The sequence below is a fragment of the Jaculus jaculus genome, chromosome 16 (assembly GCF_020740685.1).
Source record: "Jaculus jaculus isolate mJacJac1 chromosome 16, mJacJac1.mat.Y.cur, whole genome shotgun sequence".
In the NCBI taxonomy this organism is placed as follows: Eukaryota; Metazoa; Chordata; class Mammalia; order Rodentia; family Dipodidae; genus Jaculus; species Jaculus jaculus.
Window position 1 is genome coordinate 18,027,388 of NC_059117.1, and position 27,013 is coordinate 18,054,400.

A 27,013-nucleotide genomic window follows, 5' to 3' on the forward strand; every position below is an offset into this window, starting at 1 on the left:
AGGACCCATGTAAGCCAGATGCACAGGGTGGCGCATGCACCTGGAGTTCGTTTGCAGTGGCTGGAGGCCCTTGCACGCCCATTCTTTCTCTATCTAATCTGCCTCTTTCTCTCTCTGACTATTGCTTTCAAATAAATAAATTAAAATAAACAAAAAATTTACAAAAAGAAAGTTCAGCAACTATTAGTATCTATTACATCTGGGTAGCAAGGCACAGGTGTTAGGATGTCCTTTTGTTTCCCTTTTTGAAATAATTCATAATAAATATAAAAGAAAGGAAACATATATTGTCAAGTGTGTACTAATATGTCCCTTTGTAGATGAGGAAGAAAGAGTTCAGATAGGCCAAATGCTGTGCCATGCAAGGCCACACTAATGTCACAAACTGTAAACACAGCACTCAAACTCTATTTGTAACTAAGAAGGATGTCATTATTCCTCAAGACTCATTTTTAAACCCTTGATATTGTGGTAGATTACACTACTCAAAGATATATAAAATAAATTATTTCCTTCTGTACTTGATGTCATCTACAAACACACACACACACACACACACAGTCACACGCAATTAATTTCCCAAGTAACATTCTGAAAATCACAAGACAAGAGGAATTACAACCTATTTCAGGCCAACCTGTGCCCTTCTTCTAGACCAGGACTTGTAGGACAAGGTTCTTACTGGGGTCTCTAGGTAGTATCAACCAGTACCATTTCCATTTGTTGATGTCACCCAGAGAAATATTTTACCTGCCTAAGGAACCCCATTAGGAAAAAGTCTGTAATTCCAACTTCTCAGAATTCACTAAGTAATTTTTCACATAGATATTTTGGCCTGTGTAAAAGCATCAGACATTTTCAATGTGCTTTCCCCTTTTTATGATTTCAAATTAAAAAAATCTCTGGCTTGAGATACTTAATGATTGCCATTTCACCTTCTTTACGCATATGTACGACATTACGTTCTCCAGAGATCCTCCAACACTTCCATTCATTTAATCCTCTGTAAAATGTGATTTTCCTGAGGACAGCTGCACAGTGAGGCCACTCAGTATGTTCAAGCCGCAGGGACGTAGTCAGGGACTTGAAGCGAGGGACATGGGAGCAGGCGGCAGCTGCACTCGTTACAGGTACATGAGGGCATGAACAAGCTGCCTCCTCTTTCTGAACTTGAATTTCTGTTTCATGATATCAAAGACATTGATGGTAGTGCTGCTTCAAAGATTTATTGGGAGGAACAAATGCAATAATTTATATAAAGCAATACTGAAAACTTGAAAGCATCATAAAAGGTAAAGTGTTATTATATTGAGAGGTGTTATTAAAAACACATTTTCATGTGATTCCATTATGGTTTCTAAAGTGATGGCCAGAGAACCTTTGTTTCTTTTCTATAGCTTGGGGCAAAGATTTTCTCAAACTTTCTGCTTTATGACATCTATTTTAAATGAAGATGATAGGGATTTTCAAAATGGTGCTTGTAAATATATCCATAGGCTACCTAGGACCAAGTGTATCAAATAAATATAATAAATTAATGTATCATATTATGCTGAAAATAACTCAGACCCCAAAATGTGCTTTTGTATACAAAAAGGAAATGGTTGCCCTGAGCAATTTTATCAATATACTTGGCAGAAAATACATTATTGTGCCCCCTTTTAAAGTGACAATTTAAATAACCATTATGATCATAAAATCATGTATTTGAATGGAAAGCAATATAATGATACCATCATTTTTTTTTTATTTTTGTAGAGACTATGTCACATGTTTTGGTTCTTGGTACATTCAAATCTTCTAAACTAAGTACTCTAAATACTCCATTTGGACACAGAAAATTAATGTTGACACCAGTGGCAATGATAACAAATATATTTGCATATTCCCCTGAATTCAATCCAGTTCCCAGATCTTTTCTCTCTGCCAACACAACAAAGTCCTCTGTTTCATATAAATCTGGAAATCTAGAGCATTTGTGTCAACAGTGTTCAATATTTGGAAAAGACTATTTTATACCCCCAAATGAAAATTTTATACTACTTAGATTTGGTTTATTAAGGATTTATCTAATCTACACCACTATTCTTTGTTTGTTTCATACTCCTTACACTTGATCTACTTCTACCAAAACAAAATCTTAACCCTAAAAATTAAGAATTAAATAAGAATTGGTTTAATTAAGCACATAAGATGTGACAGTAAGGAAACAGAATAAGAAAACTCATTGTGATTTTGGGGATTGTTTTATGATATTTAGCTGAATGGCTAAGATTAGAGATAGCTTTACCAGAAGCTAGTACCAGAAGCCAGGCTCTTAAACATCCTTTATTTTTCAAATGTAGGCATTAAATAAACAAGCAGCCCATTTTTAGTAATGGTTGTCCTAGAGCACCTTGAACATCGTTTCCCTGAAGGAAAACAATACACTGAATGGATCCAGAACTTCACACAAGAACTTGCACATCTTCCCCAAACTGCTTCTCCTCCAAACCTCCAGACTGTCCGTTTCTTCATAAACTCAGATGCTGGGAGCCCTGCCTAAACCCAAGTCCTGACTCATCCTCCTGTGTAACTTCCCTGTGAAGTGTCACACCACCCTCACTGGCAGTGCTCTAATAATACCTAACATTCACTGACCATTAATTACACACCACCCAATGGGCCTGGCCCTGAACTCGCTGTGAATGATGGGTGCTGGTACCGTGCAGACAAGGAAACAGGTGTGGCGGGGCCTGAGGCAGGATTCTTAACAGCTGGGCAGAATGCAGACTACCGGCCCTGTTTCTCCTTAGGTCCCTTCAGTCCTGTACTCCACACACACAGCTCCACAAGGAATGTGCCCTCTCCGCAGGACTGCAGTGGGAGATGGCATCTCTTCACTCCTCACCATCTCCTTTAGGCAACTACCTGTATTTTTTTTTTAATTTTTTATTTATTTATTTGAGAGCGACAGACACAGAGAGAAAGACAGATAGAGGGAGAGAGAGAGAATGGGCGCGCCAGGGCTTCTAGCATCTGCAAACGAACTCCAGACGCATGCGCCCCCTTGTGCATCTGGCTAACGTGGGACCTGGGGAACCGAGCCTCGAACCGGGGTCCTTAGGCTTCACAGGCAAGCACTTAACCGCTAAGCCATCTCTCCAGCCCAACTACCTGTATTTTTCCAGTCAACTCCAAAGTCATGCATGCCCTGCTCGAATAGAGCGGGCCTCTTCTCCTATGACAATCCAGCTGACTGCCCAGCTGGAAATTCAAAACATCTTTCAAGGCGCAACTCCCCAGCAGAGGCTGTTGGCAGCTCCTGGTGCACAGACTAAAGGAGACTGCCTCTAAAAGGCCCCATCGTCAGACCCCTGCCTCTTGGAGTCAACTGCTCCCTTGGCCTTTCTCCTAAACCATTCAGCTCCAGCTGGGCTGCCCTGCTCTCTGGAATGAAACCTTTACTATAAGCCTGTCCAACCACACACCTTTGCTTTTGCCACCCTGTGCTCAGACCAAAGGAACCACTTCCCTCCCTCCCTTCTTTTTTTTTTTTTATTTTTATTTATCTATTTGAGAGAGACAGACACAGAGAGAAAGGCAAAGAGAGAGAGAATGGGCGCGCCTGGGCCTCCAGCCACCGCGAACGAACTCCAGACGCGTGCGCCCCCTTGTGCATCTGGCTAATGTGGGTCCTGGGGAATCGAGCCTCGAACCAGGGTCCTTAGGCTTCACGGGCAAGCGCTTAACCGCTAAGCCATCTCTCCAGCCTCCCTCCTTCCCTTCTATCGCAGTCCTAAACTCCAGTCTCTCCCTGGACCATCTGTGATCGCTTCAGGCCAGAAAAACTTCTCGTGTGTTTAAATTTTTAATAACTCATGTGGCCTGTGCCACTTTCTTGTCATACCATTCATTACTTGGTATTGGAATCTGACATTTGGTTTTATGCTTTAGTTTGTCTTTCTGAAACCAGTTCACAAATCCCTTCCTTGAAGGCCATAAAAGCAAACATTTTTATTTCACTGACCACCTACACTGCTTTGTACTAAATAAAAATATCTGCAGTGATTTGTAAAGGAAAGCAAAATTTCTTCTCCCACGCCTAAAAAAAAAGTCGGGCATGGTGGCTAGTGCACACTTTTTTTTTTTTTAAATTTAATTAATTAACTTATTTATTTGAGAGCGACAGACAGAGAGAGAAAGACAGATAGAGGGAGAGAGAGAGAATGGACGCTCCAGGGCTTCCAGCCTCTGCAAACGAACTCCAGATGTGTGCGCCCCCTTGTGCATCTGGCTAACGTGGGACCTGGGGAACCGAGCCTCGAACCGGGGTCCTTAGGCTTCACAGGCAAGCGCTTAACCGCTAAGCCATCTCTCCAGCCCTAGTGCACACTTTTAACCCCAGCTCTTGGGAGGCAGAGGTAGAAAGATTGCTGTGAGTTCAAAGCCAGCCTTAGGTCTACATAGTGAATTCCAGGTCTGCCTGGGCTACAGTAAAACCCTACCTCAAACAAAAAAAAAAAAAAAAAAAAAAAAAAAAAAAACTGGGGGTTGAGCAGATGGTTCAGGGGGTGAAGGCACTTGCTTACAAGGCCTGGCCCAGGTTTGATTCCCAGTACCCATGTAAAGTCAGATTCACACAGTGGTACATACGTCTGCAATTTGCTTACAGTGGCCGGAGGCCCTCGCATAGGTGCTGGCTGGCTGGCTGGCTTGTTTCTTTCCTTCCTTCCTTCCTTCCTTCGTTCCTTCCTTCTTTCCTTTCTCTCTCTCTTTATCTCTCCTTGCAAATAATTTTATTTAAGAAAAAGCTGAGAGGTTAAGTATTACTTTAAAGTACATTATTTGTAGTTTTCAAGTGAATGGCTTGCCAAGCATGACAGAAGACAGTGGAGGTTATATTTTAAAATTCTATGTTTATGAACTCAGAAAGAAAAGACGTGGAAACACAGAGGCTGGGGAGATGGCTCATCAGTTAAAGGCTCTTGCTTGCAAAGCTTGTCAGCACAGGTTCAGCTCCCCAGTAAACCCATAAAGCCAGATGCACAAAGTAACAGATATGTAACAGATATGGTGTTTGTTTACACTGACAAGAGGTCCTGGAACTCCTATGTACTCTCTCTAATAAATAACTGCCATTTGAAATATTTATTTATTTAGAGAGAGAGAGAGACAGAGGCAGATAGAGAGAATGGGTGCATAAGGGCTTCCAACCACTGCAAACAAACTCCAGAGGCATGCATTGCCTTCTACATTTGGCTTTATGAGGGCCCTAGGAAATCAGACCTGGTTCCTTTGGCTTTGCAGGCAAGAGCCTTAACAACTAGGCCATCTCTCCAGCCCTAAATGATATTTTTTAAAGAATGAAAGAAAAGAACTGAAAGAAGAATAGAGGTGCACTTTACCATCTCAGCCTCAGAGCATGGTGCCTGGATTTGCAACTTCCCTTTGGTCTGTTAGGTTAATATCCAGGTCCCCAGGGACTATCTGCTACTGGGAAATAGCTGGAAACATGAGAAATAACAGAGGAGGACCAAAGAATCCATTGTGTGACAGTAAAGAGTGACTGGTACCGCTCTTAGATGTCTTAGCAGAAAACCATTTTGGAAAGAACCACCAAAAGTCCTTTCCTTGTACAATTATCCCAGTCCCTTTAAAATGAGAAGGAAACATTCCAATAGGGGAGTTGGGATAATCTCCCTAGCAAATGTTTTCATTCCTAATATGGCCAATTGCAAACTATACAGTTAAGATGGAAGAAAAGTGGCTGGCAATGTAGCTTATGCACAAAGCCCTGGGTTCCAACACCAGCATCGCATAAACCAAGCGTTTGCATAGTATGCAGATGACATACCTGTAATCCCAGCACTTGTGATCAAAAGTTCAAGGTCATTGTCCTTCACTACATATTGAGTTCAAAGCAAGATACATGAGACTATGTCTAAACCCTGAACAAAAAGAAGAAGGAAGGGATGATGGAAGGGAGGGAAAAAGGGAAGGAGGGAAGAAAAGGAAAAGTTGGAGAATCATTTTTAAATCACATATATATGAAAAGACAGGGTATATAAAAAAGGAAATTAAATGAAGAAAAATTTAGAAAGTGAAATATTACTGCGTTTTTTTGGCAAATCTAAGGAGGATTGCCAAATCCTGTTCACTAAGCTAGTTCTGTAGCTGATTTGCAAACATAGATGAAAGGCACAAGATTATTAAGTCAATTTAAAAAGATGGAAACAGAATCTATGAATGGACCTCTTTTTAAATAATCATCCTAAAATGCTAATAGTCTGCCTCATAACACCCCCAAACTATAGATAAAATTATATAACAAGGGCTGGGGTGTAATTAATGATAGAGTACTTGCTTAGCATGCATGAGGCTCTGTGTTCAATCTCCAGCATAGGAAAAACAAAACAACAGCCAGAAAAAAAAAAAAAAAAAACTTAAAATATAAAAAGCCAATAGATAATAAATTCAATCACAGAATGGGAAATAGCCTTCCTTGCCTGGTGTGTTACTTTGATATTTTTTAAACTGTAAACTGTGAACAATAGTAACATTTATCTCAAAAGGTGTGGGAATAACGAGCTAACTGCACAAGGGGTTTAGAATAAGGTCCAGCACATGGTGAGTGATCAGCTAATGCTGCTGAACATGTTCTTACCAGCCTTGTCTTCCCATCCACAAAACAGCAGGGTGTGCAATCACAGAAGGCATGCCTTAGAATCAGTAAACTGACTTACTTAATCTTCCAATAATTCCAAAATTCCATGTCCTGATGAACTATTAGAAAGAAATTTTACTTAAGATTGAAATTAAGTAACTATGGCCTTTTTGATCTGTATACAGTCTGCACTTTCTAATGCCTTAAAAGTATTTCCTGCAGATGGAATAAAAACAACCACAAAATTTATTTGTAAAAACACTGAAGGTTAACTATGATGTCATATACAAAATACAATTTTTTTCTGTTTGGTTTTCTGAGGTAGGGTCTCGCTCTAGCCCAGGCTGACCTGGAATTCACTATGAGTCTCAGGGTGGCCTCAAACTTCTGGCGATCCTACTACCTCTGCCTCCCAAGTGCTGGGATTAAAGGCGTGAACCAGCACACCTGGCTTATACAAAATACATTTAAAAAATTAGTGACATTCTTATATATGAGAAATGGTCAATTAGAAAATGTACATTTGCACTACAGAATAAAATGCTCAAGCATTAGAGCATCCCAACACCAGAAGGGTCACAAGTCTGAGGCCTGTATGAGCTACATGACGAGTCTGAAGCCCACTTATAAGATTTCAATGAAATCTCCATCTCAAACACGCACACAGAGAGAAAGGAGGGAAAATTTAAAAAAATTAAAGGGAGAAAAAACATTCTATTCAAATATCAGTGGTACTGGTTAACTTGCAGAACATAGGCAAACAAATCAGAATTCTTTTAGATATTAACGAATTTATTTTAAGTAAAAAATCAAAAAATATAAAAACATTAGGAAAAAGAATACAGGGATGTTTCTGCTACCTGAGGGCTCGAGAAACTTTTGCATTCATGACACTGAAATCAGAAACCATATACCTCCAAAGCCAGTTTACCATATATCAGGGACATATGGCCTTGTTTATTGTCATGTCATTGTGATGGAAGGGCTCATTTTACTTATAAAAAAGGGAACTTAGGTTACATTACTTTAAATGAAGGAGAGTTTTATATGAGTATGTACAGTCCATTCAGATAAGCAAATTCCTGGCTTGTGAATTTAGGTAGAATTCTGAGATCAGCACTCATGGTGCTCTCTCAGTCATTTGTGGGGAAGAGTAGCTATACACAAACACACACACACACACTCACACATACACTACACACATATATATGTATCTACGTACATATGGTTAAGGGTCCCAACATATACATCCCCAGTTGGAGAAAAACAAGACTGCCTTCTTCTTTAAGCTCATAAAGAGTAGACAAACGTGTGTGCTTTTCACAATCATGTAGCTATCAGTTTGGGGGCCATTTGTGTGTGTTTTCTTGATGATGTACAATAGCCAAGGATGTGGCAAAGTTCTGCCAAGAGTTTCTAAGTACAGCAAAGCTCTTGTGCACCTTACCGACAGTACACTCAGGCATGAGTTCAATCAACAAAGAAACACATGTAAGACAAAGGTATGCTCCTTTCAACATATAGAAATACAAAGCATAACCTGGAAAGATACAGAATATATTACAAAGTGTGGCTAACATTAAAAAATTCTTCAGTATTAAAAAGAATTGCCTTGAAATGAAAAATAGACAACAGAGTTAATGGGAACATAAAGGTCCCTGGCCCACAGGCACACAGCATATTTCATCTGCTGTTTCCTTCCTACAATCATCATTGTTCATGTAGGTTTCTCTCAGAAGACTTTAATTTTTTGTGTAATTTTAGTGCATTTTTGTATATTTTCTATAAGGTTATTGTATATCTGGTGAATATTGAGCCAAGTTATTTTAGTCTGTCTATCTCATTATTTATTCCCATTCAGATGGAAATTTAGATACAAATGAGCCACCCATTCATTCATCAAGATTGCTTCAGATTTATTTATGGCACAGCACTGAGAAGCTTCTGGGAATAAGAACTTAAAACCTATTATAGTTTCTATTAATAATTGTAGTCATTAATTGCTATGAGAACATTTTTGGATATGTGAGTATATAGTTAAAGTAAAGCCAATCCAAAAACTACTATAAATAGCCTTGCACAGTCTCATAGAAGTCATGAGAATTTTGTAGTTTTGAGGGTGGGAAAGTAGAAATATGCTTTTTGGATTTTAAAAAATTACTATGGATCCAAAAAGGCAACATCTAGAACCTGTACTCATAAATCTATCCTTGTAAGTGATCCATCCTCTTGACTACTCTTTTAATTGTCACTTTCAGGCAATCATTAATATCCAGGGGTCCCGTGCATACTTTTTTGTCCACTGAATCACTATGCAAAAGATTGAGGTGCCCAGTAAATGGCAGTTTGTGAAAAGAAATAAAGCAACCAATGGAGATATAGGTACAGGGGAGAAAGAGACCATGGTTATAGTTTGGTTGGGGAAGATCTCACTGAGGTGACATTGGAGTATGACCTGAATCAGGAATAGAACAGGCATGATGCTATCCAGAGATGCTCATGCTGAATAGCAAACCGCAAGTGCAGAGACCCTAAGGTGGGATGGACCCTTAGTGTATTTTAAGAAAAGAAATCAAGCCTTCATGGTTTAGGTGGAAGGATGAGAAGAAAATAATAGAACCCAAGGTCAGAAAAGGAACAGGGGAGTCAATCACTATTAGGCCTTGAGGCCATGCCAAGGACTTTTAAATCTTAAATAGGAAGGAACAAAAGGTGTAGCTAAAATTACTATACAATTTGTTATTCAAACCCTGGAAAATTGGTTGGTTAAAACAAAAAAAAAAAAGACAAACTGAGTGGGACATTGGGGAAGGTGGAAAGGAAGACCAGAGCTTTTTCCAGGCAAAGCTGTGAAAGGCACGTAGTACAGATGTGACCCAAGCCTGGTTCTAACTAGAAGCCTCAGCCGCTGTTGCAAGGTTCGAATAAAGGCCCATAAGCTCTGAGGTGAGGAGCGTGACAGGGACAAGGAACTGACCACGGGATCCAGATGAGAAGTGGCAACAGCAAGAGCAGAGTCCAAGGATCGTATGGGCAGCTGGCAAGACTTAGCGATGGATAGGACTTGGGGCACTGGAGAAAGATCACAGCCATAAACAACTGCAGAAAGCCGGGAAGGAGCTCCTGCAGAGATGGCAAGGTGAGGGAGACCAGCTGTGTCCTGACGGCCGGCCACGTACAGACACTAGGTAGGCAGTAAGATCGCTGTGTGAGAGTCATCGGTGAGGTGATGGTATATGCAGCATTAGAATGGATGGCATTCCTAGATGACAAAGAGAACAGAAAGCCGGAATCCCGGGTGACCCAACCCCACAGAGAGAAGAAGAACCACAAAAGAGGCTGAGAAGCAGTAGTCAGAGAGTTTGGGGAGCGGGGCGAGGCAGAGAGTATTTAATCTCAAAAGCTACTGGAGGAAAATGTGTCCAAGGAAAAGGGAGTGATCCACAGTGACAGGTTCTGCGCTGGGTTTCGTTAGGTGACAGAGAGATCCTTTTGACATTTCTTAGTGGGCACAGGGAAGGTTTTGCAACAGTGATATCGAAGACAGAGCCAAGAACTCTCATAGACCTTTCATATTCTCCTGCAGGATGTTAAGATTAGAGTCCCTGGTGGTCTGAGGGAAGGAAAGTGGACAGAACCCAAGAAAATCTAGGCTTTTTGTACTATACGGTGTCACATTCAAAAGAGACCAAGACATTTTCACAAAATTATAAAAAAACAAAAAGCAGATAAACATTTTAGGCTAGATCTGTATGTAGACCAAGAGGAACTAGGGAGGCCAGTACAGTTTGTGATCCTTGGACTTTGCATGTAAAATTGAATTACATAAAAAAGGAGTTGGGGAATATTCAATCCAAAGGTGGGGTCAAAGGAAGCTATCAAGAGGCCTCTAGCAGCTGACCACTCCTTGTTCTTTGAAACACTAGCACGACTTCTCTATGCAATGTTTGCATTACTGTTCTTGACTCTGGAAAGCATGTTGTGCAATAGATCTTCCTTTCTTGTGAGGCTGGGTCTCAAACTCACAAGGCCACCTTGGCTTGAACTCCCGAGTTCTACCCTTTCCCATGCCACTTGAATTTATTCCTCCTGTCTGATTGTCATCTCCCTATCACATCTGAACTCTATCCCCAGCCTAAAGTAACCATCATTTCACTCTACTTTTTTTTTCTTTTTTTCTTTTTTTTTTGGTGGTTGTTGTTTGTTTTTTGAGGTAGAGTCATGCTCTGGTCCAGAAAGACCTGGAACTTCCTATGTAGTTGCAGGTTAACCTCGAACTTGCAGCAATCATTCTACCTCTGCCACCCAAGTGCTGGGATTAAAGGTGTGTACCACCATGTCCACTCTACTTTTGAATTCAGCTGTTTTGGGTTGTAGCTAAGTGAGATCACACGCCGTTTGGCTGGGTCTGGCTTATTTCGCTTAGCTTTTAACTTCCTCTGGGACCATTCAGGTTGTCATAAACGGCAAGATACTTTCTAAAGGCTGAACAATATTCCTCTAATGGCTGTCTCTACAAGATACCAACCAAGCCGGTGCCTTGTTCATGATTTCCTGTTCTTACATGTTGGCAAAGTTCCCATGTTGCTTTGCTCATGCTGTTGTGGAAATGCTTGGGAATGACTGTGTTAGATGGGACAGAACAATATTGTGTGAGCAGAAATCAGAGCAATGTAGATCTCATCAAGGAGCATTATTTGCTAACTGGGAAGAGTTAGTAGTATTTTGTTTCAACAAATACAGATGGCTATCCTCTGGGTACCCACTTACTGGTACTAATTTTGAAGGCTTATTTACTGTAGATTCCTACATGTTTAAAATATTTCACAATTTATTTGGGGATGAAATGCCTGGCACAAGATAATCTGTATTAAAAGGAACTATTCTAATAGTGCTGGTACCTGTATTAAGTCAGATCCTCAGGTAAGCTATGCTGTGGCTTGCAACCTAACCAACCTTGAGGCTCACTCACTTTTACCTGCTAGAGCTACAGATTAGCATGGCTCATCAGAGAATTCTAGCAGGAAAAATGATCTTGTTTGTCAGGGCTGAGAAAATAAAGCATAAATATCTCCATTTTTATGACATTTTAATAAAGGTTACAACTGTCCTTTGATAGTTGTGGTTGAAGTGGAAGGAAGCAAAATTTTCTCTCCTAGTGAAAATAGAAGCTAACCTCAGGCCCTCTAAGCACCTGTGTGAGTTCCACGTAGGAAGCTGAGACAGAAACTGCCCTCTAGCCTTTTATTTGACTTTTAATGGGAGTCAATGGACCACAGCCCAGATCTCATGTCAAGCCTGGGGATAAACTATATTGGTGAAAACCAAGAAACACTTGTAAACTAACAACAGGATAAGGCAAAGGTGCTGGACACAGTGAGACTTGCAATCCAACTGAGGTCCACATGCTTGCACAGCAAGAGCTTTTACCAATTGAAACATCTTCCCACCCTTCTCATTTTATTATTCAATTTCAATTAAAAATTTTTCAAGGGCTAGAGAGATGGCCTGTCGGTTAAGTGCTTGCCTGTGAAGCCTAAGGACCCTGGTTTGAGACTCGATTCCCCAGGACCCAAGTTAGCCAGATGCACAAGGGGGCGCACGTGTCTGGAGTTCGTTAGCGGTGGCTGGAGGCCCTGTTGTACCCATTCTCTCTTTCTCTCTGCCTCTCTCCCTCTCTCTCTCTCTCTGTCACTCTCAACTAAATAACTAAAAATGAACAAAAAAATTAAACAACAAAATTAGGTTTCATTTTGTTTTGTTTTTTCTTTCTTGACATGACTTTTTTTTTTTTTTTTGCTCCTTTTCATTTTCCCTTTCCTGAAATAAACATAATTTCTAAAGCTAAATAAACAGAAGTATGGATTCTGGAGCAACATGAGCTGAGAATGCACTACAGTAGCTTTGCAAGCCCAGGCAAAATACTTATTACTGTTTTTACTCCATTTCTTCATCTACAAAGAAAAGATAAAAGTATTTACCTCCAGGGCTGCAGAGATAGCTTAGCCATTAAGGCACTTTCCTGCAATGCCAAAGGACCCAGGTTGGATTCCCCAGGACTCACATATGCCAGATGCATAAGGTGGTGCATGCATCTGGAGTTCGTCTGCAGGGTCTGGAGGCTCTGGTGTGCCCGTTCTCTCTCTCAAATGAATAAATCAAAATAAAAATTACTTACCTCCAGATGTTTTCGTGAAACTACAAGAATTAATATATGAAAAGCATTTAATCCAGAGCCTGGCACATCTGAACTACTACTCTGGGTTCTGCTGTCAGCAGTTATTCAGAAGAACACAGGCCGTCTTTTACAGACACTTTTGGTGGTTGGAATGGGAATGTGAACCCACTTGTTCTTAAGAGCTGAGAGATAACTAATTTCCTTATAGTCCTCCTTCACAACCACCGGACACAGATCAGTTTTTGCAGGATGAAAATGTGGGAAATGTTGATGCAACATAAAGAAAATGTTGAATGAACTAGAGCTATGATCATAGGATATCTCAACATTCACAACACAGGTGACCTAAACAAAACACAAGAGTGCACGCTCCTGAAGGTAAGACAGGGCTGTCTGTTTCCTCTATCAATATGGAACAAAAGAGAAAAATGACAGGCTTGGATTTGGTCCTAGCAGCTGAGCCAGCCATGAAAAACAAGGTTAAAATGAGGCCAGAGCTCACATTTTATAGCCATGTCACACATCTACTGTGTTTTGAAGTCAACAGGATCTATATATGGTGACACTGCATTTTAGAGAGCCAAGTGTCAGGAAATAATGTTCAGAGGAAACTAACAATCATTAATTGTCACTATATAAGAAATTCTAAAATCTGGAGGTCAGGCATAGGTTACCTTCCCAAAGCATAAGAAAAACTAACATAAGATGCACAATCTTTGCAACTTGCAAAAATAGCATACAAGGGATATTTGAAAACATACTAAACATATTAACATGTTAAAAGTACATTAGTGGGGCTAGAAAGATGGTTCAGCTATGAAAGGCCCTTGCCTGCAAAACTTAATGAGCTGGGTTAGACTCTCCAGTACCCACATAAAGCCAGATGCACAAAGTGGCACATTCATCTGGAGTTTGTCTGTGGTGTAAAGAGGCCCTGGCATGCACATATTCATTCTCACTCACTCTCTTTCTCCTTGCACATAAATAAATAAATATATTTTTTAGAACTTTTTTAAGGAAGTATATTAGTAAACATTTTAGTTCCATCAAGTTACCAAAAGTAACTCTATGGGATTATCAGAGTCTTTTAGAGTTTGATGCAAATATAACTGATCTAAAAAGAAATTAGCATCTTACAAAGTAAGAAATCCAAACATTATTTTAAGGTTGGTATGGCTCCTAAGAACAGAGCAAAGAATCAGGGTCCGCCCACCATCCTTAGTCTGTGGCTGTTATCCTCAAAATTATAAGACAGCTGTGTTAACTCTTGGCTGGAATAAGTAGTTCAGTACCTACTGGGTCATTTAAAGACCCTCTTAATCAACTTTTTCAGGAACTTTCCAGAGACTTCACCAAGTAGATTTGTTGTAATTCATGTCACTGAATTACACAGAGCTACAGAGAACCTTGGAAAGGGAGTGTTTTTGATAGGACACAAAGTTCATTTGAAAAAAATCTGAAGTTAGTAAAAATAAAGGAGTTCTAGTGATTCTTGGACAGAAAACAAGTAACGTATAACACAAAATGAAGCATCATATAATCTAGAAACAAGGAAATTGTCCTCCAATAGTGTCTAGGAAAGAAGATGAACATTAAACCAACTGCACAAATTGAGTCAAGAAACACACAAATTCTGGAATCTGGCATTGAGATCACCTAAACCCACACTTGCAAACAACCTAACTAATGGTCATTTTCCACCCATATCAACTTTGCTAACAGTAGACAAAATGTGCTGGAAACCAATATCTTTATTCTGTTAAGTGTATTTTTTTTTAAATTTATTTATTTGAGAGGGACAGCCACAGAGAGAAAGACAGATAGAGGGAGAGAAAGAGAATGAGCGTGCCAGGGCTTCCAGCCTCTGCAAACGAACTCCAGACACGTGCACCCCCTTGTGCATCTGGCTAACGTGGGACCTGGGGAACCGAGCCTCGAACCGGGGTCCTTAGGCTTCACAGGCAAGCGCTTAACCGCTAAGCCATCTCTCCAGCCCTGTTAAGTGTATTTTTGATCAGAAATGACCTAGCCTTTCAGTTAACTCAGCTGACACTGCGAAGTTAAGTTTCTACAGTCAATCTTTTATCTGGAAAATCTGCACCTGCCATCAAACTCAGTCTCTCTCAAGTCCAATTCTAACTAGATTTGAATACATGCATGCATGCATAGGTGTGTGTTGTTCAAGTATGTGTTTGGATGTATTTGTGCTCGTGTGTGTGTGTGTGTGTGTGTGTGTGTGTGTGTGTGTGTGGTGTGAGTACACGTGGAGACCAGAGTTGGTGATCTTGTATCTTCTTCAGCCTTTCTGTTCTTTGAGGCAGAGTCTCTCACCAAACCTAGAGCTTGTTAAGTCATGCAGACAAGCTGGCCAGCGAAGCCCTAGTGAGCCTCCTGCTGTCTCCCAGCGCTGGGGTTACAGGAGAGTGCTACTGTACCTGACTTTTACATGTAGGCTAGGGATTTGAATTCAGATTCTCATGCCTGTAAAGCAAGCACTTGACCAGTTAAGCTAACTCCCAAGCCCTGTGAATTCTTTTTTCTTTTAATTTTTTTGTTGTTTATTTTTATTTATTTATTTGAGGGCGACAGACAGAGAAAGAAAGAGGGAGGGAGAGAGAGAGAGAGAGAGAATAGGCGCCTAGGGCCTCCAGCCACTGCAAACGAACTTCAGACGCATGTGCCCCTTTGTGCATCTGGCTAATGTGGGTCCTGGGGAATGGAGCCTTGAACCAGGTTCCTTAGGCTTCACAGGCAAGCATTTAACCGCTGAGCTATCTCTCCAGCCCCGCCCTGTGAATTCTTATTTCACGAATTGTTGTAGGAATACATATAGAACTTGACAAATGTTAAATGATGTCTTTGTCCTGTCATCTTTAGTAGACTTCCACCAAGGCACAAGCATTTTGGGGTGCAATCATGAATATTAACTAAAGAAAAACAAGATAGCAATAGAAAGATTTGAGTTAGGAATTGGATAAATCAACAAAAGTTTGAGTTCGACCAAAACTATACTAGTTAACTCCATTATAACTGTAGAGAAATCCTCCATGAAATTGGGATGAGAAGCACTTTTTCTTTTTTAATGTATTATTTATTTGGGAGAGACAGAGAGAAGGCCTCTAGCTATTGCAAACAAACTCCAGATGCATGTGCCACCTTGTGCATCTGGCTTATGTGGGTACTGGGGAACTGAACCTGGGTCCTTAGGCTTCACAGGCAAATGCCTTAACCACTAAGCCATTCTCTTGAGGCCCACCTTTTCGTCATATGTAATTGGTGATGAGCTGATTTACTTTCTTCTTCTGTAACCATTCCCCAATACATTAAATCTGGAATTTCCCTTAAAATGTGCCATATATTAACAAGGCAAGAAATAAGACAAGCACGGGGGAGTAGTTCTTATCCGCATATACCATTTTTATCTCAAGCAAGGCAACTGCATCAGGTGATAATAACTGCTGTGAGTAATCCCTGCTTTGTGTTAGTATCTTGGTGTCTGGTTTACTAGCTGCAACTCTGAAATCTGGTTAAGATCACTCCTGCATCAGAGGTAAGGAAACAGGGCTCAGAATGCAGCTCACTGCTACGGCACTTGTCTTCACTTCAAATTCTGCAGTTTTAAGCAAACTCAGAATCAAACAACGATAGGTTTGAAAATTCGTCTGAGAGTGTTTACAATGTAGGAGGAGGAAACCATTTTTCTATGGAGGATAACTAATCCCAGATTTTAAAAAATATATATGATATTGAGTAAATGAATGTAATGGAAAAGATAAAATTGATATACTAACGCAGCTTATACAAACCTATTTATCCACTTCAATTATTGCAAATACCCAATGATTATAATCCATACATATCATTACAATTTTTTCCCCTTTTTTTCAGGTAGGGTTTCACTCTAGTCCACGCTGACCTGGAATTTACTGTGTAGTCTCAGGATGGCCTCGAACTCACAGATCCTCCTACCTCTGTTTCCCGAGTGCTGGGATTAAAGGAGTGCGCCACCACACCAGGCTTCATATTTTTTATAAAATAGTTACAGCACAGAAAAGGAGTGGAGATGTAACATGGGGAACCATGAAGGGAAGAAAATAAAGGGAAAGAATACAACAAAAGGAGAAATAGGGTTGTGAAGAGGAAACAACAAAGAGGAAGAGCTTGTGGTTGGGACAAAAGGAAGAAAGTCAGTGTGAAAACTGAGGCAAGATGGGACGGAAAGATGGCTTAGTGGTTAAGGCGCTTGCCTACAAAGCCAAAGGACCCAGGTTCAATTCCCCAGGATCCACGTAAGCCAGATGCACAAGGTGGCGCATGTGTCTGGAGTTCATTTTAAAGAGTCATTTAAAAAAAGAAAGAAGAAAACTGACCAAGAGAGGGCCCAAGAGAGTGCAAGCAAGAACCGGACGGAAGAGGAGGACCGGTGCCAACGATGAAGGGTGCCGAGCGCAGCAGGTACTGGCAAACTGGCATCACTGCTCAAGTCTCTTGATTTGTGGACAGCAAGCCCATGGAAGTCGGCACTATGTCAAACACTGTCAGCCTAGCAGTTGGAAAGGTGTCCTTTAATCAATAATATTTCTTTCTTCTTTTAAATGGAAAGTTGTGCTTTTCTAAGGAAAGTTGATTCAGCGTTCAAAGATAACCAGTCTTGGGCTGGAGAGATGGCTTAGTGGTTAAGCGCTTGCCTGTCAAGCCTAAGGACCCCTGTTCGAGACTCGATTCCCCAAGACCCACGTTAGCCAGATGCACAAGGGGCGCACACATCTGGAGGTCCTTTGCAGTAGCTAGAGGCCCTGGCATGCCCATTCTCTATCTATCTATCTGCCTCTTTCGCTCTCTGTCTGTTGCTCTCAAATAAATCAATAAATAAGATAACCAGTCTTAATGCTTGCTCAGGGAAGGCTGCCTCGTACCTCAAACTAGCATTTGTACTTTCATACTGATTCCCCCACATACAAATCCTCAAACCATTTGCTATACAGCTGAATCCTACCTACAAACATAGAATGTAAAAAGGAAAAACAAATATATACATATATGTGTGTGTGTGTGTGTGTGTGTGTGTGTGTGTGTGTATGTATGTATAGTTTTGGAAAAGCACACATTTTCAAAATAATTGGTTAGTCAATATGCACAGCATTCCCCGCTTTGGAAGCTCTGGCCATGGGACGTGACCTTAGTGAGAACTGCCCTCTAAGCTACACAATGACACCAAGGGGGGAAATACTTAAATGAGTGTATGTACTTTTTTATGTGCGCTATACTAGTACTCAGATAGAGCCTAAAACCCTCTTCTCTGTTCACAGGGAGCCTGCCATAGTCAAGCCTTTACAATCTGTCATCTTTTCTTTCCTGGCTGAATGTAGGAGGATGGTCCATTTGTCTTCTGTTAAGAGAAAATAACTTTATTTTTGTGGATATATACAAAACGAAAAAAAAAATATCAAATGTTCAAAAAGTACTGGCCATTCAATGTATGCTTTTCAAATGTGAAGGCTTTCTTTTATTTAATTTTTTAGTTTATTTTTATTTATTTATTTGAGAGCAACAGACAGAAAGAGGCAGAGAGAGAGAGAGGATGAGCATGCCAGGGCCTCCAGCCACTGTAAATGAACTCCAGATGTATGCACCCCCTTGTGCATCTGGCTAATGTAGGTCCTGGGGAATCAAGCCTCGAACCAGGGTTCACAGGCAAGCACTTAACCACTAAGCCATCTTCCAGACCCTCAAATATGAAGGCTTTCTGAAAGAAAGGGTTACACATCAGCAATTACTTGTCAAAATTAAAGATAAACCTAATATAATTAATTATAGTTATTCAAAGTAGAATTTAAATTATCAGAAAAAAAAGAGGCAACTGTGGCTTCATGTGCAATCTCTCCAAATAACTAATGATACAAGGCACAGATCAATCTTTGAAGCTGACCACTCTCAAAAATGTGACAAGAAAAACAGCATTTAGAAATATGGTTTTAACTAAAGTCAGTTTGATGAAAAACATCAAATCCAGTAATATTTCTAAATCTTGTTAAATATCCATCCCTGTTAGAAGGTAAAAGGAGAATTTTCTCACAATAAGACAGGCTGTGAGAAATATACTGGTGATCACAATGGTACAACTATGATATTTTATTCTTTAACATCTGCATGAAACAATCATTTAAAATAAAGATGCACAAAATAGAGGAAATTATTTCAACTAAATAATTTCTGGTAGTACAGTGTTATGAATAAACTAAAAATTTCTGTCTAAATGACATGTTTTGAACCATCATTCCAAAAAACCTGCTGTCTTCAGTTTAAGATTGAAAATAAAACACAGAGAGAATATAAATTACATGAAGCAAGAGTTATATGATTTCAGAATCAATCTGAACCATGTCAGTAAAATATGTGTGGGATAAATTATATAGAGCAAGATGAAATGTGTAGAGCAAAATGCTTTAAAATACCCAATTTTCACAATCATATGTAAGCAGAACACAGGTGCGTTTATGTAGATTGCATTTGATGAATGACTCAGTTTACATATGCTGATTCCAGAATCCAAGATATACGAGGGATAAACAACGAGACAGCTGAACAAGTTCAAATAATAAAATCATGCCTTTAAAAACAATTAAATATGGAGTAGATTTTCAAAAGTTGTGTTTGACTAGATTTTATTCTTGTATTTGACAGCCCACTACACTACGCTTCTTTGGAGCAGAAGGTTTTTAAAACAGCACCAGTTGATTTTACAACGCATGGACGACAACAGCAACACCCTCCACTGTTACGACAAAGTATCTTTCTATATCCTATCATATCTTTTTCTAAGGTAAATGTTCAGTGCCATTAGTAGGAAACTGAGAGTCTTGCCTTCCCCCACAATATCATTTTTCCAAAAACCAATAGAGTGGAAATGTAGAATGAAGGAACCACCAATAGGAACGGTGGATTTACAAAGTACCATAAAGTCGTGCTTTTAAAGCATACTTCCCTGTCACCAATTCAGTTCTGCTCAAGGCAGTCTTGTTGTTACTGCTGCCTCTGGTTGATGCTTCCGAGCCTATTTCTCACAGTCCATAAAGCACTTCCCCACATTATGCTACGGTAGTAACAGGGATCCTAGTCCATTTAGACATCCAGGTAAATTGTCCTTCTCAGAGCCGCAGCACTGGGGCAGACTCATTTGCCTATGCTTGGCTTTCCTATACAGGGTCTTTCTCCAAGGCCTGGCTTCTCCTTTCTGATTGTGACTGAGTAAAGCCAATCTTGTGAATGGGCAGGTCCTTACTGACACGAGTGCAGGGGTATCTGCAAAGCATTCCATCCTAACATGTCACCTGTCTTCCCAGTGACACCAATGTGACCTTCAGCAAAAGGGAGGAGGCATCTTTCCAAACGTCTATGTAAAATTGAGAGACTCTCATGATGACAAGTCACATCTTGTATAAACTGGTTGGACTACCAGGGAGGACTTGCAAACAAATACAGTAAACTTATGCCTGGGGGTGTGGGTGAGGCAAAGCAATTGCTGTGAGGGAGAGGGTGGAGAGGTCAACTCCTTGCCTTACTGTACTGGACCCTGGAAGGAAGAGCAGAGCATCCCTGGGTGTGGCTGGGACAGAAATGGCTACCTGACTGGACCACTTAGATTCACCCATCACATGCAAAGTTCTACCAAAAAAAAAACAAAAAACCAAAAACCCAGGTTTGGAATTTGGAAAACCCCTTTGGGGAAACGGACCATATTTTAAGACTTGTACCACCCCAAGGGAATTCTAGGAAAAATATTGTTCTAATCCTGAGGCTTTTCTATTTAACTATGAAATATGTAATACCCCTTTTTTGCTGAGGTACCATGTTGTAGCATATTTATGGAAAGATATTACTTGTCATGACTAATGCCATAAAAATTATCACATATAACAGAATATAAAAGATATAGGAAGATGAGGTTAGAGATACGGAGTGGTACCTTTTCATCACGAGACAGGAGCTCATTAAATGCAAAACCATACAGTATTTATAGCTCCAATACTGAAAATAGGCAGATAGACTACTCAACATAGGAAATCCTGATATTCTGTTACTTACAAGTCTCATATTCTTCAGGACTTTATTGCTGTCTTTGTTTTTGTAAAATATTTTCAGTCGAAATCTTTAAGTAAATATCATAATACAAGAATGCATAATTTCAAACCACTTATTGTAGATTGTCATACAGTGCAAACCAGAGGGTGGCTGACTACTCTGTAGAGACAGCTCATGACAGGTATGTTCTACATACCTCCTTCATGTCAGCGCAGTCTTTAAGTAAATATATATATATATATATATATATATATATATATATATATATACATATATATATATATATATATATTTTAACCCTCACAACCAACAAACCTCCACCCAAACACTATTCATCCAAATGCTGACCTCAATGAAAATCAGAGATCAGACACATGTTTTCTTGACATAAGTGCTACTACATTTAAAGGATTATGAAGGCGAAAAATAGATTCTCAAGCCAACATTTTACAGAGTTCTTCCCTTAAGTAAGCTTTTTGGACAAATAGCCTTTCATTTTTTGTCACCTATCAAAATAAGTCGACCGCAAATGTATATTAAATTCTCCTATCAGTGAATCTATTCTTATAGACATTATGTTTTTTTTTTAATTTCCAAGATCCTAGTAGAAAAAAAAAAAACCCTCTCATTTTTAAACATTCCTTCGACCTGTAGAACATTTCATAAGGAAAACACTGAAAGCTTGGAGCTCTAATTCCAAAATCCAAATGTTTGATAAAATGTGTAACAGGAACTTAAAATCTGATGTTATTCTCAAAGTACATGGTGATTTGATCTTTCAATTCACAGTATAAAATTTCTCTACCTTTCCTGGTCAGTGGAAACTGAGAACTTTCTTTGCAATGTCCAGTTTGATGTAACACATCCCTTCCTTTTCAGACTTAGTGATAAAATTACCATCTTGGGCTATAGCATATTTTCCATGTCTTAACCAAGTTTGCTTAACTGGCACCATACAAAGGACCGATGGGGCGGGGGGATAAGGCTTTGTATCACTTCATTCTTCATGACAACTTCACGGTAGCACCCTTTCGACCAACCTTCACCAGTGATCTACCACTCTCTGCGAGCACCTTTACTAAGGATCATACCAAGTGACCACAGCACCCATCAATCAGTCTCTGTGTTAGGTCTGGCTTGCCATCATATTGGCTGGTCTCTCCACCTAAAGCTTTCTGCGACCTCTGAAAAATGACCAGATTGCTCTTGGAAAGAGAGAGGACACAGTGAGCAAGCATTTACATTCAAGGACAGACTAGTTACAGGAAATTAATTGTAAAATTCCACAGGCAAGGCTGCCACCATGCCACAAGAAAGTTGCAAAGGCAGGTAAGGATGCATTCATTTTGATAAGTATCTTAGAGCAGATAAGAAGGTTTAAGAAAATCAGAAAATTCTCAAGGATTCTTGTAATATTTAGATGAACATCCCACGGACTACCTTCTGCTATGTCAACAACTATCAGGGGCAGAACTGTGGCATGAGCTCACTCAACAGTTTATATTGTGTTGGGCAGAAACATTCTATTGAACGGTGCCTGTGACTGTTTTAAGGCTCCATAAAAGTGAAATGTTCAAAAGCCCCGGCAGGAATACAGAAAATAGGCATTTTAATTCTTCCACACATACCACTTACAAGTGCTTACAATATTAAAAAAAATACACGCACCACATAAAATTATATTGCTTCGAGCTAAATTTTACTTCTTCAGTAACGTTTAAATTTGATGGACTTAAGAGTGGCCCATTTTTTTTTAAGGAGAGATCCCCTTTTTATAAGTGGCATAGCTTTTACCTGGAAATTAAGGTTGTGAAGATATGTCGTTTAATAAACACCACCCAGCCAATGTTAAGAGCACAGAAATCATCACGTTTAAAAAAGAGTGGGATGAGAAAAACATTATCAAAAATTATTATTTTAAAGGATGTTTTAAAAGGATAAAGAGCTGAGAGCAGCCCCTCCATTTAAGAGCCCCGAGACTCGGAAAGGAACGCGAGGGACTGCTGGCTAGCAGCTGGAAGTTTGCAGCCCGGCCGCGCGGGACCAGTTGGCAGCTAGGTCGGCAAAGCCCCAACACCACCCACCCATGGGGGGGAAAGGGAGGTGGGACTGGGCGCAGGACAAAGATCTGGTATCCAAGTGATGGAGGTGAAGAAAACAAGCGGCACAGGTTCGATCCATGTGGCAGCTGCAAGAACAGTAAGTGCGTGAGGGGGAAAAAAGACAGTGGCCAAAAAGAAGACTCCGGCGGCGTGTTGCACAAGCACCGGCTCCTTAAGAGGAGGTGTGTTTCGCGAGTGTGCACGAGGTGGAGAATAAACCCCAACTCACGACTCCAGGCTCCGTTATCCACTAACTTTGTGGTCTCGCTCTATCTACCCCCTACCTACCCACCCACCGGGCAGCACGCGCGACGCTGGGATAGAGGATGTCACAGTCCCTGCGCCAATGGCCCCCTGGAAGAAGGATGGGACGCACGGGGGCCACGGCGGAGCGCGCCAGCGGGGTGGTGGTGGTGGTGGTGGTTGGGGCAGGGGAAAGGGGGATGCTGTGGTACCTACCATGGTATTCGTGTCCCGGTACGTAGTAAGTGGGGTTGCCCGCAATGTGCAGGGAAATGAGTACCTCGCCCTGCTCCCCATCCCCTTCCAGCTCCCCGTGGTGGGTGCACAGGAAAAAGAAGGGCGAGAAGCGGGGGTAGTAGCCGGCCGCCGCGGCGCGCGCCCTCAGCAGCGAGGGACCGAGCAGCCCGGCCAGGACGAGGACGAGGACGAGGACCAGGGTCCGCGGCGCCGGGACTCCGCGCTCCATGCCGCCAACGCCGCCGCCGCGCGCCCCGCTCGCATTCAGTTTCCACGGAGCAGCCTCGTGGAAGGAGGACCGGGAAGAAGAGGAGGAGAAGGGCAGGCGCCCAGACGGCCGGCTCCCGCGAGCCCCAGCCCAGCGCCTGGGGAAGCGAGAGTCCCCGCCCGCCGGGGAAGTTCGCGGGAGACGCCGCCGGCCTCCGAAAGTTACTTTTGGAGCCGCGAGGGCCGAGGCTGGGGACGCCGGCGAGAGCGCGTCGTCCGCCGCCGCCGCCGCCTCCTCCTCCTCGGTGCGCCGCCGCTCAGCGCGACGCCCCTCGGCCAGGCCTGGGAAAGCGCCCGCCCCCCCTCTCCACACCTTCTTAAAGCCCCGGGTGCCGAATCCTCCACGCCCCCCTCACTCGCTCCCTCCCTCCCAGCTCGTCGCATCCCCCCGCCCCCGTCGCCACACGTGTCCCGGCCACTCCCCACCCGCCCCGAAGCCGAGCGCGCGCGCTCGCGGCCGTCCCCGCCCTCGCCGGCACCTCGCCTGGCGCGGGCCGCACGCGTCCCCGCCCCCCCCCTCCTCGACCCACGCCCAGCTCCCCGCCGGGAAGGACAGGGCTGCGGTGGGGGTGCGCTGTCCCGGCCAGCGCGCGCAGCTCTCGGCGCACCCGGAGAGATGCGAGATGCGCCGAGCTCCGCGCGCGCGCGGGCGCGCGCGAGGGGAGAGAAGGGAAGACTCCGGCCGGGCCGCGTGCGCCAGGCTCCAGGCGAAAGGCCACCCTGGAGCGGTGCCGCTCGGAGTTGCCTCGGGTTTTCCCCGGGCCAAGGGACGAGACCCAGGGCGGCACGGACGGCGCTGGTACCGCTCCTTTGTCTGCACCGGCTGCGCCCCTCAGGCTTTGACATCCCCAGGGGTCCCTGAGCCTGGAGCATCCCCAGTGCTCCCTTCACAGCCAGGCCTTGTGTCCCTCCCCGCTGCTCCTCTTCCCCTTGCCCGGCTTCATCGCCACAGCGAAGGTTAGCCTCATCTGTAGCCGGATTTAAAATGAGATTAAGCCAGAGTGGAACAGGCAGCCTGGAGGGGTGACTGGCAATGGGGATTCGTGCTGCTGGGTAGTGGGGAATTGTGAGGCGCGAGACCCGACAGGCGCTCTCTGTGGATGGACACTTTGGTCACGCTTTGGTGCTGGGTGCCTCGGGGCGAGATTGGATGTAGTCATGTTCAAAGCCCATGTTTGTTTCTTTTAAATGTTGTGGATGACCGATGTCACTGAAATGGGGTAGGCGGTGGGGGGTGGGGGGAGTTCAGGGGCGCCCCTTGGCAGCGGCGCTGGAGCTGGTGGTAGCGAGCTGCCTGCCTGCCACAAGGCTCAGGAGTCTGAGGGGCTGGGAAATCGTCGGTAAGCGGGGTTTTCACCCAGCACTGCTGTCCGGAGCCCTGTGGCAAAGGGAGCTGTGCGGCGGCGTTGCCAGATTTTAATGCCTCTCCCCACCTACCCTGGGCTTGCCACAGATAAATGCAACGTAAAGAAATGAGACTATAAAGTCAAATGGGATGATCTTTGGCTGCAATTGGGAGGAAGGGTTGAACGGCTGAATACAACAGATTCCCTGTAGCCCTTAGTTGCAAAAGAAAGATTTTTTTTTTTTCCCCTTCCTCTTACCCAGGCAGAGTTTAGACGGGTAGAAAGGGTCCACTTTGGTTGCCTACTGGTCTCCCTCACTTCAAAACCCCCAAAGGTTCAACTGATTAAATAGATGATTGATAGATAGATAGATGGATGGATAATAGATAATAGATAAGATACACATGCAAATGCTGTAATAACTATTATTACTCTGTGCTGCTGCTGGGTACGGACTGAATGCTGTTGTCCAACCTCATTTACTCCTAACACAACCAACTGGAGAGGAGAAAAATGACACACACACACACACACACACACACACCATTTCACCAAGGAGGAAAGAGAAATGCGAGGCGTTTGCACAAAATCAGTGACCAAGCCTGGTCGGCTCCCAGTGTTCAGGCCTGCAAGTGTCTCCAACCCTAGTTAGAGGGAAAAGCCATTCCCGCACCTGACCGGAGAAGAGACTTTCTTGGTCCTTGGCAGCGTCCCCAGCTAAATGTGGCTCTCTAGAGCTGCCCCATCCACAGGTAGAGCCTAGTCACAAGCGGTCGTTAAGATTAGATGTAAACTGAATCCCTCTGGCACCGTAGCCACATGTTGAGTGCCCAGGAGCCATATATGTGGCAAGCAGGTACTGCCATGGTACAGACCTGCAGACTATATTGCACCACTGAAACATCTGCCGGGCAGCACTGTTCTGCGCTGATGAGAAGAGCAAATGCCCAGTCACTAACACATCCAGCCGTCCGATCAATATTTGCCAAACGCCGCCGTAGTGCTAGAAGTCATGGACTGAGCAGTAAATAAAGCTAATTCAGTGGCAGCCCCTGTGGAGCCCACAATCTCATATTGAGGACAGACAGTAAATTCAGACAATAGACAAAGTAATTTCTGACACTGGAAAAAAAAAAAGAGAGAGAGAGAGAAACAGAATGACAGGGTGGAGCGGCCAGGGCGGGGAGGCTACTTCGGACGGGAGAGTGAAGGAAAGCTGCTGTGGACGAGTGAAATGGGAACTGAAATTTCTTTATCAGGCAGGGCCATGCGGCCGTGGAGGGAGAGGGGTTCAGACAGGAAGAGAGTCCAAGGGCTCTAAAGCACCACTGTGCTGAGATGTTCCAAGCTCAGGAAGGGCAAGGGACAGGAAGAGTGGTGTGGGATGAGGCCAGGGAAACCACAGGTCTGGGGTGCATAAAGTTATGGAGAGATTTGAGGCAGAGTGACATGACTAGAATGAATTAAGGGACAGACGTGCCTGAATGACAAAAAAAAAAGTGAGAAAATGATCTCAACTTTTCCTAGGGTTTAAATAGACATCCAGAGTAAATGCCTAAATGTCATTTACAGCACAGTTTCATAGCATTGCACCTTCACTCATTCATTAGTTCAATATGCATTAATTGAACAACTATGGCATGCAAAACTGTGTTAGGCTCCGGAGAAATAAAGTTCCTGCCTCAAGGAGCTTATATTGCAGTGGGAGAGATAGACATAAACGTGATATGTGCTCTAAGGGGAAATAAAAAGTGACAGAGGGCTGGAGGGATGGCTTAGTGGTTAAGGCCCTTGCCTGCAAAGCCAAAGGACCTCGGTTCGATTCCCCAGGACCCACGTAAGCCAGATGCACAAGGGGGCACATGCATCTAGAGTTCCACTGAAGGCCCTGGCATGCCCCCCTTTTTTCCTC

At 42.7% G+C, this 27,013-nt stretch overlaps 1 protein-coding gene across 2 annotated transcripts in view; it reads right to left on the reverse strand.

Moving 5' to 3' along the window:
- Positions 1-23,880, reverse strand: part of Reln (reelin) — a 498,095-nt gene extending 474,215 nt beyond the window's left edge. For both annotated transcript variants that reach the window (XM_045135772.1, XM_004652888.2), the window contains exon 1: positions 23,468-23,880. In XM_045135772.1, coding sequence (XP_044991707.1) covers positions 23,468-23,717 — 250 coding nt within the window. In that variant the 5' untranslated portion in view covers positions 23,718-23,880. The remainder of the gene's footprint in view (positions 1-23,467) is intronic.
- Between the last annotated feature and the right edge of the window lie 3,133 nt (positions 23,881-27,013).